The sequence below is a fragment of the Dermacentor silvarum genome, chromosome 8 (genome assembly GCF_013339745.2).
Source record: "Dermacentor silvarum isolate Dsil-2018 chromosome 8, BIME_Dsil_1.4, whole genome shotgun sequence".
Taxonomy (NCBI): Eukaryota; Metazoa; Arthropoda; class Arachnida; order Ixodida; family Ixodidae; genus Dermacentor; species Dermacentor silvarum.
Window position 1 is genome coordinate 168,284,761 of NC_051161.1, and position 14,301 is coordinate 168,299,061.

The 14,301-nt window shown below is 49.4% G+C and overlaps 1 protein-coding gene across 1 annotated transcript; it reads right to left on the reverse strand.

The window, feature by feature from the left end:
* Positions 1-12,036: 12,036 nt before the first annotated feature.
* LOC125947825 (uncharacterized) lies at positions 12,037-13,870 on the reverse strand. The gene has a single exon (XM_049673253.1). It carries the CDS (start codon positions 13,823-13,825, stop codon positions 12,197-12,199), a length of 1,629 nt encoding a protein of 542 aa, XP_049529210.1. The 5' UTR covers positions 13,826-13,870; the 3' UTR covers positions 12,037-12,196.
* Positions 13,871-14,301: the final 431 nt, after the last annotated feature.

Below are 14,301 nucleotides of genomic sequence, written 5' to 3' on the forward strand. Positions count from 1 at the left end.
AATGATTTCCGTAGGCAGCGAAGTGCCTGCAGACATGGCGGGCATCATCGAGGGCGATCATCAGATACTGCTCGACAGTGAAATTAGCGTCGCTAGAGGCATAGCCGAGCTACGTGAAGGGAAAGCAAGAGTGATGCTCACGAACTTCAGCCACGAATACAAGCACATAAACAAAGGCACCACGGTCGCGTACATCGACGAAATAGTACAAGCCAGCAGTGCTTTCGCCTTCACGGATTCTAGCACAGCTGTAACGACGACTTTAGTACCTGAACCAACTTTCGACGTAAATTAGAACCTTCCCAGGCATAAGAAAGACAGCTAAAAGCTCTGCTCCTACAATACAAGGACTGCTTCTCGTCGTCGTCAAATGTTCGGCAAACCTCTGTCGCCAAGCTTCGCATCATAACCTACGAATATGTCCGCCCACTCCGTCAGAGCCCGTGCCGAGTTTCGTCGCGCGAGCGCGAGGCCATAAGGCAACAAGTCGACGAAATGCTACACGACGACATCATCCAGCCGTCCAAGAGTCCGTGGGCGTCCCCCGTGGTGTTAGTGAAGAAGAAGGATGGAGCCCTACGTTTCTGCATCGATTATCATCGCCTCAACAATATCACGAAGAAGGACATATACCCTCTCCCACGGATTGACGACACCTTGGATCGGCTCTACAACACAAAGTATTTTTGTCGATGGACCTCAAAGCCGGCTACTGGAAAATCGAAGTCGACGAGAAGGACCGGGAGAAGACTGCCTTTATAAATCCATACGAACTGTTCGAGTTCAAGGTCATGCCGTTTGGTCTTATCTCGGCACCTGCGACTTTCCAACGCGTCATGGATACAGTACTGGCAGGCTTGAAGTGGCAGACTTGCCTTGTCTATTTGGACGACGTCGTTGTGTTTGCCTCAAGCTTCGAAGAACACCTGCGGCGCCTTGAAACAGTTCCTCAAGCAATCAAAACCTCCGGACTCACGTTAAAGCCAGAAAAGTGCCGCTTCGCATATGAGGAGCTCTTGTTTTTGGGCCACGTCATCAACAAGTCTGGAGTGCGCCCCGACCCTCAGAAAACTGCGGCCATCTCCAACTTTCCTCCGCCCGCTGAGAAGAAGGCAGTGCGTAGATTTCTTGGACTGTGCGCCTATTACAGGTGGTTCTTCAAGAATTTTGCACGGATCGCTGAGCCACTGACGTATCTCACGAAGGCCGACGTCGAGTTCAAGTGGGAGACGCCGCAAGTCGAAGCATTTGAAGAACTGAAGCGACGCCTGCAATCGCCGCCAATACTTGCGCATTTCGACGAAAACGCCGATACCGAAGTCCACACCGACGCAAGCAGCGTAGGACTCGGCGCCGTTCTTGTCCAGAGGACTGACGGACTAACAAGGGTTGTAAGTTACAGTAGTCGGTCGCTATCGAAGGCGGAAGCAAATTATTCCACAACAGAAAAGGAGTGCCTCGCCATCATCTGGGCTACATCAAAGTTTCGCCCCTACCTCTATGGCAGGCACTTTAAAGTTGTGAGCGACCACCACGCCTTGTGTTGGCTAGCTAACTTGAAGGATCCTTCAGGTCGCCTCGCACAATGGAGTCTGATACTTCAAGCATTCGACATCACCGTCGTTTACAAGTCCGGGCGAAAGCACTCTGACGCCGACTGCATGTCTCGCGCCCCCGTCGAACCACCGCCACACGACGACCAGGACGACGACACTTTCTTGGAACCCATCAGTGCCGACGAATTCGCCGAACAACAGCGACCCGACCCGGAACAAAGGAGCCTTGTAGACTACCTGGAAGGCAAGACCGTCAATGTGCCAAAGGTGTTCAGGCGAGGATTGGCGTCGTTTTTCTTGCAAAACCACATTCTCCTAAGGAAGAACTTCTGGCCTCTCCGAGCCAACTACATCCTCGTGGTACCCTCAGATTGCGTCCAGAGGTTCTGCAAGCTCTCCATGACGACCCAACGGCTGGACACCTCGGTTTTTCCCACACGCTCGCGAGGATACAAGAAAAATACTACTGGCCTCGCCTCTCTGCCGACGTCGCCCATTATGTAAAGCCATGTCGAGACTGTCAGCGACGCAAAACGCTGCCGACAAGGCCAGCCGGACTTCTACAGCCAATCGAGCCACCTCGTCGCCCGTTCCAGCAGATCAAGATGGCCTTTCCGACGTCGACGTCCGGGAATAAATGGATCGTCGTAGCTACAGACTACCTCACCCACTACGCCGAAAGAAAAGCCTTGCCCAAAGGCAGTGCCGCCGAGGTAGCCCGATTCTTCGTTGAGAACATCCTCCTGCGGCACGGTGCCCCAGAAGTCCTCATCACCGACAGAGGTTCAGCCTTTACGGCTGAAGTAACTCAAGCCATCCTGCCCTACAGCCAGACAAGCCATCGCCGGACCGCCGCCTACCACCCGCAGACGAATGACCTCACCGAGCGGAAGACGGAAACCTCACCGAGCGGAATCACCTCACCGAGGAGAAGACGACCAACGCGCGGAGCGGTGGTACCTCATAAGGGCTCCGTAATTTTCTCCTATCTGTGGCGGAATTCCAAGGATATCGCAACGATGTTTAGCTATGAGTGTGTCTAAAGGTGCAAGGAACCTGCGGATACAACTTTTCTGGAAATCGGGTCATCAGGAAGAATTCTACAGCCGATTTTCTGGATCGAGCGGAACAGCAGGAGTGCCATCGGCGAGCGGCGGCGGCCACGTTAGCAGGTGACGCCGCGCGCCACGAGGAGCTTGAAAGCCCGCACCAGCTGCGCTCGAAGAGCCAGCTCCCACAACAGAGCAGCAAAACAACGCAAGGCACATCATGAGCATGGAGGTGGTGGTAGAAGGCGGAATCATTTCGCCTGAAGATTTTAAGGCTGATGCTGGGTGGATGGAAAGCTACCGTCAAAGAAGAGCCAAGATTCTGGAGGACCTCAACGTCGAGGCTAGAAAAGACAACAAGAACAGGAACCAGGACGCAGAACAGAGGGAAGCAGCACGCGTTCGGCCACGCCATCGCAAGCAACCGCAAGCACCGCGGCTGTCAGAATTGCCAAAAGACGACATCAAAATTATTTTACGACCCAAGGAAGGACTGAACGTCTCCAAAACAAGTCACGTATCTCTAAGGGACAGCATCCTGAACGCAGCCGGGATCCACGTCAACGACGCCATCATAGACACGCTACGCACCAACAACTTCAAGAACATAATAATGCTCAGCACGCCAGACATGGCACGCGCTAGAAGATACAATGGCATAAAAGCAATCGTCATCCAAGGAAAGAGGTACGAAATAATGGAATAAGCAACGTCACCTGAAGACACTGCGAAAGGAGTGATACATAACATCCCAGAAGCAGAAAGCGAAGAAGACATCACCAAAAGCCTGGTAAATATACGGAACCCGACAATATTGCAAGCACGAAGAATGGGCAAGATCCCATCCGTAGTAATAGTCTTCAAAGATGAAGAAGTCCCGTACTTCGTCTATTACAGGGGTACCGAATACAGGTGCTACCTGCACAAAAAGAAAAACGAGATCTGCGGAGCATGTGGCAGACTAGGTCACAGATCTAGGGTACCGGAAAACAAAATATGCACGGACTGCGGTTACAAGAATCCGCCGGAGAGCCATAGCTGTGACCCCAAGTGCGCCCTATGTAGTAAGGACCACCGCACAGTAGACAAGGGATGCAGCCAGCGCTACCAGGTCTCAATTCTCTTGAAGAAACGGCAACTCGAGAAGAAGAAAGCACAAGAATGCCTCGCCGAGGGAAAATTAAACAATCCAGGCATATTAAAGACAGTAAGGGAACGATCGGAATCCTTCCCCCGCCTACCAATTTCGGACAGCGCGCAAAAAGCACAAAACGACAGCAACAAGAAAACGACCTCCGACCTCAAAGGGCCGAGCTGCGACGAAACCCCTGCCAGCACACGGGCGTCGAGATCACCGTGGAGACAGCAGTCCAGGTCCAGATCCGGCTCAAGATCCAGGTCAAGATCCAGGTCCAAGTCCCATTCAAGGAACGGGACAACCGAGGCGCCTCATGGAGAAGACCAACCAAATGAGGTGAGCTGGGCAAACACGGTCTCCCAGAGCCGTGTTTGCCCAGCTCACCTCATTTGGTTGGTCTTCTCCCAGGTATGCTCCACAGCATACGCAAAACGATGCACTAGCCGAGGTACAAGCAGAATTGGGCAAACTTAAAAAGCTTTTACATCTTTCGTTAGAAGAAAACAAATTACTTAAGGAAGAGATCACCAAGCTTAGAAACAAGAAGCAGATAGATCACAACAATAAGATGGATACCACACAGATTCAAGAAAGTCAAGAGAAGAGGCCTGTAGCTAACGCTAACCAAGATTCCGCATCCCCTCCCATGAAAACGAGGGCTACTGCCGAAATAACACAGAAAGAACTAGTAGTAGCCAAGCCGCCACAACCACAGTACATACACGAAAAGTTTCTTAATGAAAAGTTACAATTACTTAGTGAGGAAACGGATCGCAAACTAGAAATTCTTAGTAGCTCTATTAGTGAAGGGATAAATGCAAGCATAGAAAGAATGATGGCCAAATACATGGGCAATATTAATGCCAGACTTGCTGTATTAGAAAATGCTACGCATACGGAAGGCATGGGGGGACAAGTCCCAAAAACCGTACTCTAGGCCAACCGCAGCTGACGTCAACAGGGCTACAAAGGATAGCCAATAACGTCACCATGGCTACTAATAACACTGGCATTATACTACTAATAACACTGGCACTAATAATATGGCAGTGGAACTGTCGCGGGTTTCGTAGGAGACGAGGAAACCTGCAACAGTTTGTAGATAATAAAGTTATGGGGCCAGTGCCTGACGCAATCTGCCTGCGAGAAACCGGATGCTCTGCCAAATTATCGGGATATAAAACATTCTGTCAAGGAGAATTGGCCAATATGGATGGAAGTAACAACAAGCCTGTGGTTGCGACACTGGTCCGACGCAATTTGCAGGTCATCCGACATGATATAGGCACAGAATACATCGACCACGTTTTCGTTGAAATTATATCAGCAAAAAACAGAAACAAGAACAGTCTCTTCGTACTAAACGTATACAGCAATCCTAAGAAAAAACATAGCTTCGCGAATCTTTTCCTTAAGGCGCTAGATATAGCAAAAAAGCACACTTTAATAATAACAGGAGATTTCAATGCGCGCCACCCCGCCTGGGGCTACAGGTTGGAAACGGTGAAGGGAAGACGTCTATGGCAGGACGTACAGCGAGAGGGTCTTACTCTGACTACCGACACAGCACATCCCACCAGGTTGGGGAACAGCGTGTGTACGGACACAACGCCAGATTTGACATTTGTAAAAAATGCTAAAGCTGATGCGGGATGGCTAAATCTGCAGGAAAACCTAGGAAGTGACCACTACATAGTGGCCACCCCACTAGTTGCAGGAACAACCAAACCCAGAGAAGGCAACCGAATTAGAATCACCGAATGGGATGAATTCGGGAAAATAAGAACGGCTGAACGCGAATCCGAAGAAAACAGCAGCAACCCAAAGGACACTGAAGACATTGAATCCTGGGTTGAACAGCTGCACAAATGTGTCGACCAGGCAACTAAGACCATATCAGAGGAAGCAGAGATAAAGCAAGCCGACGTGAAGCTCCTACACATGCGGGAAGCGAAACAAGGCCTGCAAGGACAATTGAGCAAACAAAATCTAAATCGTAACCTACGAAGACGCATTGCAAGGCTAAATCAGGACATAGAAAATTACGCGCATCAACTAACCAGACAAAACTGGTACAGCACGTGCGAAGAAATGGATCTACAGATTGGTCTCGCCAAAACATGGAATGTTCTTAGACATCTATTTGATCCAGATAAGAGCAAGACGACCCAAAAGCACAATCTAAGCAAGATAATCCATAATTACCCTTGTACAGACAAGGAGTTAATTAAATAAATCCAAGACAAATACATAGGATCCAATCCTAAAGAAAATCTAAAGGCATGCGCAGGGGCATATAACGAAGCACTCGATCGTCCTTTTACCGTGGCAGAGGTACGAGGGGCTATTCAAAACATCCGCACAAAATCTGCTCCGGGCCCAGACGGAGAGACCAACAAGATGCTTCGTAACCTGGACGATCAGTCTATTGAAGCTCTCACAAAATACATGACCATCTGCTGGGAAAGAGGCAAAATTCCGAAACAGTGGAAAACAGCAAAAATCGTAATGATCCCGAAGCCAGGCAAAAAACTACAGCTTGACAACCTCAGACCAATCTCGCTGACCTCGTGCATCGGGAAATTGATGGAACACGTGGTCCTCGACAGATTAAACAAATACATGGAAAACAGAGAAGCCTTTCCACACACAATGGTGGGCTTCCGCCCGAAATTATCGACGCAAGACATAATGCTGAGAATTAAGCACGAAATAATAGACGGAAACGGCTGCTCCCGGATGGATACCAGGGCCATACTGGGACTATACCTAACCAAGGCCTTTGACAATGTGAAACATGAAGCAATATTGGAAAACCTGGAAAAATTAGGAGTTGGGCGTAAGACGTACGAATACATCAAAGACTTTCTATCTGACAGAAGAGCAATTTTAACAATAGGAGGAGTGGCGTCGGACGAACTAGAGATGGGAAGCAGAGGTACGCCGCAAGGCTCTGTCCTCTCGCCTTTTCTCTTCAATGTTGCCATGATAGGCCTCCCAAAAATACTTAATAACTTTGAAGATCTAAATCATAGCCTATACGCCGATGATATTACGCTATGGATAGCGGGAGGCAGTGATGGTCATATCCAGGACACACTGCAAAAGGCGATTGATGCGGTAGAAGCATACGTTGGGTCGAGAGGTCTGGGATGCTCCCCGCAGAAATCCGAGCTCCTGCTATACCAGTCAACGTCAAGAGGGAAAAAGAAAACCGAAGTCCCCAATATACAGCTCTTCGCAAACCAAGGACAACCCATACCGCTGGTTACAAGTATAAAGCTCCTCGGTATGCGGATTCAGAACAACGGCTACAATATTGAAACCATCAGACAGTAAGAAAGCAATACATATCAGACAACGCGCCTTATTTCGCGCATAGCAAAGAAACACCACGGTATGAAAGAAAATAGCTTGATCAGACTAATTCAAACCTTTGTTCTCAGCCGGATCATCTACGTAGCGCCATTCTTAGACCTTAAAACTGAAAAGAAAAGAATCAACGTCATGATCAGGAAAACCTACAAGCAAGCTCTGGGGATCCCGGTCTCCACTTCGAATGAACGTTTTGAAGTGCTGGGGGTCCATAACACCATAGAAGAATTGATAGAAGCTCACAGAACTGCCCAGATGGAGAGGCTCTCCAAAAGTCAAACTGGAAGACATATTCTGGAATCACTGAACATCAACTATGAACCCAGAACTGACATCAAAACAGATATACCTGCGGACATTAGGAGACACCTATATATCCCCCCGTTACCCAAACAAATGCACCCTTCGCACAATGAAGAACGAAGAAAAGAAAGAGCCAAAGCATTAGGAAGCAGGTTTGGTCATTCTAAAGATGTGCTCTATGTAGACGCAGCCGACTATGAACATCAAGATGCCATGGCAGCGGCAGTAGTCAATAATCGAGGACATGCAATTGCGTCAGCCACAATCCTAACAACAACGCCAGAGGTAGGCGAAGAGGTCGCCATTGCACTAGCAATGACATCTTCTCCCAAATATAAAATTATATTAAGTTATTCCAAGACCGCCATATTAAATTACGCTAAAGGACGCATCTCGCCAAACGCGCAAAAAATACTCCAGGCTGGTTTCCACGGAGACGGAGCTAGGGGAATACAAATCATCTGGGCACCAGCCCACTGTGGCCTGCCAGGCAACGTGAATGCGCATGACGCGGCTCGAGGTTTCGCAGACCGAGACGACGTCACCAACACCAACACGGACGCATTCGCAATCCGCCGGTCAGGCAGAGATAGGCTGGTTTCCTTTAGGGAAATCATTGATCATTACAGACTAGCCAGGGCTAGATATCCGGCAGCACATTGTTCATTAAACAAGTGGCAATCAGTGGTTTGGCGGCTAATACAAACCAACACTTTTCCCAACCCCATTGCCATCAGTCACTATTACCCAGATGTATACACAGACATATGTAAGCATTGTAACAACCGAGCAGATCTTCAACACATAATCTGGGCATGCCCAAAGAAACAATATAACAATAACTGTTGAAAACCACAACCACCCAGTTTAATAATAAGAAATGAGGAGCAATGGGAGGCCGTGTTGCTCAGCTCGGACCCGGATGTTCAAGCGAGAGTAGTCTAAATGGCTGAAGACGCCGCCGCGGCTCAGGGGCTGCCGGCCGCCGTCTAAAGGGGGGACGGGGGAGGCTTCTAGTCATTACCCACTCCTCTAACCACATTTTGGACAAAATAAAGTTATTTCTCTTTCTCTCTCACCGAGCGGCTTAACAAAACCATCGCTGACATGCGGGCAATGTACTACGACGTCGGACGTAAGACGTGGGATGCCATCCTTCCGTACGTCACCTTCGCATACAACACGGCCGTGCAAGAAACGACGCACATGGCGCCGTTCAACCTGGTGTACGGAAGGAACCCGGCAACGACGCTTGACGCCATGCTACCGGACGTCACCGACGAAGAAAATCTCGACGTTGCCACCTATTTGCAGCGTGTCGAAAAAGGTCGATAGCTCACCCGCCTGCGCATCTAGAACCAGCAGAGGACCGACAGCTGACACTACAATCTTCAACGACGCTACGTCGAGTACCAGCCCGGTGACCGTGTTTGAGTCTGGACTCCGATACGCCGACGAGGACTTAGCGAGAAACGGTTACGTCACTATTTCGGACCCTATAAGATCATCCGACGTATTGGCGCACTGGACTATGAGGTCGTGCCAGACGGCATTTCGCAATCACAGCGGCACCGCGCACGACCTGAAGTCATCCACGTGGTGCGTCTTAAGACTTTCTACGCCCGCTGACGAACTTAGGTACTTCGTTACTTTGTTATTGTTGTTTTGTTTTGTTTTTGTCTCTAATACTCGTGGTTTTGTTTTTGCTTTCGTGGTTGTAGCATCGGGACGTTGTTTTTTTAAGGGGAGGGTATTGACACATGCACAGCTCGGTCCACTCTTAGAGGGTACACGCAAGCACGTGGCCAGCGGTCCGCAGAGCGCTAACTGCTGGCGAGATTTCGAAACCCGGAGCATGCGCATAGATTCATACAGGAGGTGCGTGTCCTAGCTGCGTCGTCTGCTACTTCTCCGCCCCAGCGCTAGCAAGCGCTGGCCCATCCGGCTTTCTTTCTTTTTTTTTTTGCACTGCGAAGCACTGATACCAACCGTGCCTCCTGCTTGTTGAATAGGCGGACATTATATGGTTGGGTGGGCAAACTTGGTATGCTCCCGTGTACTTAGATTTAGGTGCACGTTAAAGAACCCCAGGTGGTCCAAATTTCCGGAGTCCCCCACTATGGCGTGCTTCATAATCAGATCGTGGTTTTGGCACGTAAAACCCCATAATAATATAAACTTGGTATGCTCGCTGCATCGGGCTTCAATTGTTTGGTGCTTATGAAAAGTGGCCACTTGCTGCAAGCAGTACGGGAGAAACATACGACTAGCTTATCGGTTAGCATTGACACAAGGTTGCGAAACTGACAGGCTTCGTCATCACTTTCGCAGAATTTCACAGTTACGGGTCGCTCCACAACCATTATTCGGGTAAATTTTCTAAGCTGTGAGCCATGCTTGGTCCTATTTCCCTTGCACGCTTGTGCGTTCTTTTTTTTGCGTTTTACAGAGCATGTACTTGTGCCAGCACACTACCAGTTCTGCATTCATTTAAAGTCGTGTGGCTAGTTCTGTCCCCATATACCCTCTGTCGCAAAAATATAATCAAGAAATTTTCTCCTCCACGTTTACTTTCATTTGTCTTTCTATGCACACCTTACATCATTGCGCGCACGTGTGGGTGTAACAGAATAATTTTCATGAAACTGCATGTCCAATCGATATCACAAATATCCTCACTATGGAGCTTTTGTGGACGATGCTTCAACGAACAAGAACCGAGTCGAGTTAAAACTCGCGAGAGACTACAACGACAAACAAAACTTTTTTTCCATTTGCTGATTACCCGATGAGCAGCGGGCAAAGTGGGGGCTAGAGAAATTCCACCGCGGAAAAACGGATGCGCTCTCCGGCGCTTGTCGATCGCAGGGGCGGAGAAGTAGCAGATGACGCGGTGCACGCGCCGCCCTTACGACTCTACGCGCACGCGCCGCGTTTACAAATCTCGCCGCCAGCTAGCGCCGCGCGGGCCCCCGGCCTAAAGTCCCTATATAAGAAAAGTACCACCATCTACTCTTTCCTCCGCCACCTCGTCTCCTAAAGCGCTTGCTTTTTTCTTTACTTTTTGCTTAGCGAAAGCCAAGTCGACGGTGGCGCACCAAGAAAGTCCACGTTGAAGCTTTCAGGCCGGGCGCGCGCCGCCGCCTCCGGCGACGACTTTCAACATGGCTCTGAGGCGGAAAAAAAGAAAATATAAAGAAGTGAAAAGCGCGCGCTATCATCGTCCAATCGGAGATACAGGAGAGAGAGAAGCGGCGTTTATCAAAGGATGGCGGTACTTTTCTTATATAGGGATTTTACCCCGGCCACGCGCTCCCGTGTTCCCTCTAAGAGTGGACCGAGCTGTACATGTTTATCTTTTAGCAGTGACCGCTTTTCACCGACTAACAAATGTTAAACGTTATTGCTAGGCACAGGACGCGCCTGCATGTTTCCGAAGTTTTTCGAACGTTATCGCTGCTTCTATCCGCTGTATGTCACCGACGCGTACGTAATCTGATAGTATGCCGACGCGAATGGTTTAGAACTTGCTGGAATATATGCGGGCACCAGGGAATAATCTGTAACCTTGGATGACTCATGTATAAAAGCCGACGCGTTTCGCCGCCCATCAGATTTTTGACGATCGCCGACTGTGTTCGCCGCTAACGTTGCGCTTCTAAAGTCCCTATTTAAGAAAAGTACCGCCATCTACTCTTTCCTCCGCCGCCTCCTCTCCTAAAGCGCTTGCTTTTTTTCTTTACTTTTTGCTTGCGAAAGCCAAGTCGACCGTGGCGCACCTAGAAAGTCCACGTTGAAGCTTTCAGGCCGAGCGCGCGCTGCAGCCGCCGCCGGCGACTGCGGCTGCGCACAGGACTTTCAACATGGCTCTGAGGCGGAAACAAAGAAAATATAAAGAAGTGAAAAGCGCGCGCTATCATCGTCCAATCCGAGATACGCGAGAGAGAGAAGCGGCGTTTATCAAAGGATGGCGGTACTTTTCTTATATAGGGACTTTATGCGCTTCGAGTGATTTTGTGGGCACAGGTTCACCCAACAAAGAATCAGTTTCGTCATTCACAGTTTTACGACTGTTTGCATCATCGTCACTACTACTTGACACTATAATTAATTATCGGTTCTTGGCCACTTTTCCGGGTGTTTGACCCATTTGTCTGCTTTGACATGCTAATTATTATTAATTTAATGCCTATCATGATCATTTATCCATATTTGTATTCATATTGTAATTACCTATTGACTGACGTAAATATGTTATGGTGTTTGTAATGATCTTATTGAGTTATCGATTTTGTACGTATTTTTACCGTTTTTGTGCTACTTTTGCCTTCACTTCTTCAAGGTCACCTCAAAAGGAGACACATAATACTCTTGGTAATGATAAGCAATACATCGCGCTCATGCACTCGACCAAATTGTTTTTGTTTACTGAAGTAATGTTGAACGGTAATGTGGTACGAGGGACAGCAAAAAAGCACGCATGTTCCTTTCGGTGCGACATCTGCTATTAAGCGTCTTTGAAAATAGACGGTGGAGCAAAGTGGGACAACAGCAGCAAAATTAATGCGCAATGACGTATTTTTTATTCACATTTGTTATACGGCGCAATTTAAAAAGCAGAGCTCTAGATTTACGTCACCAACTTACAGCAATACCGAAGGTCAATGCTTTAGACAGCCCCGCACCAACAAGCTAAGCTATATATCATTAGTACGTAATTGACATTGTCCGCTTCAGTTCGGTCTCGCAGTATAAATGCACGTCATGTAATGAGCCTATCCCTTAAATGGTAAAGCATGACCTCCATCCATACCGGGACATGACATAGCCTGGGCAAGATGACCGTCTCGCCGGCTGCCTGAGAGGTCCTGCTTGTCACTAATGTCCAGCCTCGACGACAGTCTTCTGGCCGCAGCGCAAGGCTTTTTTGTAGGGCGTTCTACGAGACACTCTCCTTCGCCCCTCATACCATCAGTCGGACCGCTACTGCCTCCAACAAAAGCGAGAGCCACACCGGCCATTCTCTCCTGCACATGTTGCATAACCCTATTCCAAACATCGGCATTGCATTTTACCAAATTTTCTGACAAGCTTACGTCCACTTTGTCTGACTCGGCGGTAGAAAGCCGTGCAACTACCTCGTAACAAGTGACAGCAAACCGATCCACAAGTGACGTGACAATAGAGGGTAGCGTCACCTGCGATGGAAACAGCGTCTTCGTTTCTTGATCGCAGGCACCCTTTGTTGCTGCACTGGTCGCTTCTACCAAACAGCAAGCACGTGACCTTTCCCGGTTTTGTGTCGAAGCGTTCTTCATTGAGATTTCCCTTCTCGCGAACGGTGAGCTCAGGGCTTCAAGCCACACGTTATCGCTAGAGGAGACGTAAACTTCCCTCAGTTCATCGGCGGCCGCTGTCGTTTTTATTGTCGTCTCGGCTCGCTGGCACCCTTGACGAATTATTTGAGGAGGTAGTATGCGGTACACAGCGCAAAGGTCTGCGCAACCCCAACCTTCTTGAATCGAGGTTTCGCAGTCGTGACGACGCACAATTGTTCTCGTTTCCGGGGCTGGCAGGTGACGAGTAGTCACAGTTTCTTCGATGCAGTCCAGGTCACACCGCGTCACTTGTTGCATAGCACTGCATACACCGCAGGGAAGCCTGTCAAGCGTGTAGGTGGAAGCACTGCCTCGGCGCCCTTCGTACTCGGCATCCCAGAAACTTCCGGAGAGCCTAGATGGAATTGTCGTCCTTTTACGGCTGCGCGGTACACGGGGCCTCAGAGATGTGAATTTTGTGTCTTTACTGACGCCAGTGCTCTGCCTTGGTGGTCTGCTGTAGCCACGGTTTTCTGTCGGGCGTCTCCCCAGAGCCGAACATTGCTCACGGCATTGTAATACTGATGAAACGCAGTTCTGTGGTGTGCACGAATGCGCTGTGATTGTTCTACCTGTCGCGGTGAACTTCATGGACAGGCTGGACCACTTACGGTTAGCGTCGCCGGCAAACGCATCGGTGACGGGGCCTTCCCACCTTGGTCGATCATTCAGCGCTTCCTTCATGGGCGCACCGCCTCGACTGATGGGGGTTTCTGGCTGTAGCAACAAACGAGCAGCGTGGCCACTGCGAATCACTTGCAAGGACTGGAATCGGGGAACTCGGTCTTTGTTCGCGTGGATGACACTGGGGTCGGCAGCCTGACCGGTAGCTGTCAGATGCTCCAGGGAGTGCTGACACAGGTATGTCGCTGGACCATCAGCGTCGCACAAGCCTGAGATTTTGATGATTGGCGCGCTTCCACCGGAATCTGTCACCTCCGTTTCGTACACTTCGATGCACACCGAGTACTCGTCGATGAAGCTGCCGTCATCCTCTTCACCAGCAAACGTGCTGCGGCTGCCCATGGCCCCGCGGTTGAGGACGGCGGCTCGGAGGCCCGGCTCAGCAGCAATCACGCAGCGGTATGGTATGGTATGGTATGGTATGCCTTATCTGATGGCGCATACCCACTGCGGGGGATTGGCCAAGATTTGGGTGGGATTAGGCAATCTTTTTTAATACTAAAATCGGTAAAGCTAAATGGAGAAAATGAACAAAAATAAAATATTTAAGAGTTCAAGAAAATCTATTGGACTGCCGTCTTCTTCTCCTTCTTGCACTGGCTCGTGCTTAGCCAGCAAAAGGAAAGCGCTAACACGGAGGGGCAGAAAAGGGGAACGAGCGTGAACAAAAGCAAAATAATAATAGAATAGAATAGAAACTTTATTCCAATGGAAAAGATATTAAGGACGGGTGGTCGGAGCCTCTAAGTCCAGGGCCCCACTGGCCTCTGCCGCCTGCCTGACCTGGCTAATTAAGGACTTTTGTCTTGCCAGGTCGG

Bases quoted from the DNA above. Each gene is read 5' to 3' on its own strand.
- LOC125947825 (XM_049673253.1), bottom strand. From the start codon at position 13,825: ATGGGCAGCCGCAGCACGTTTGCTGGTGAAGAGGATGACGGCAGCTTC.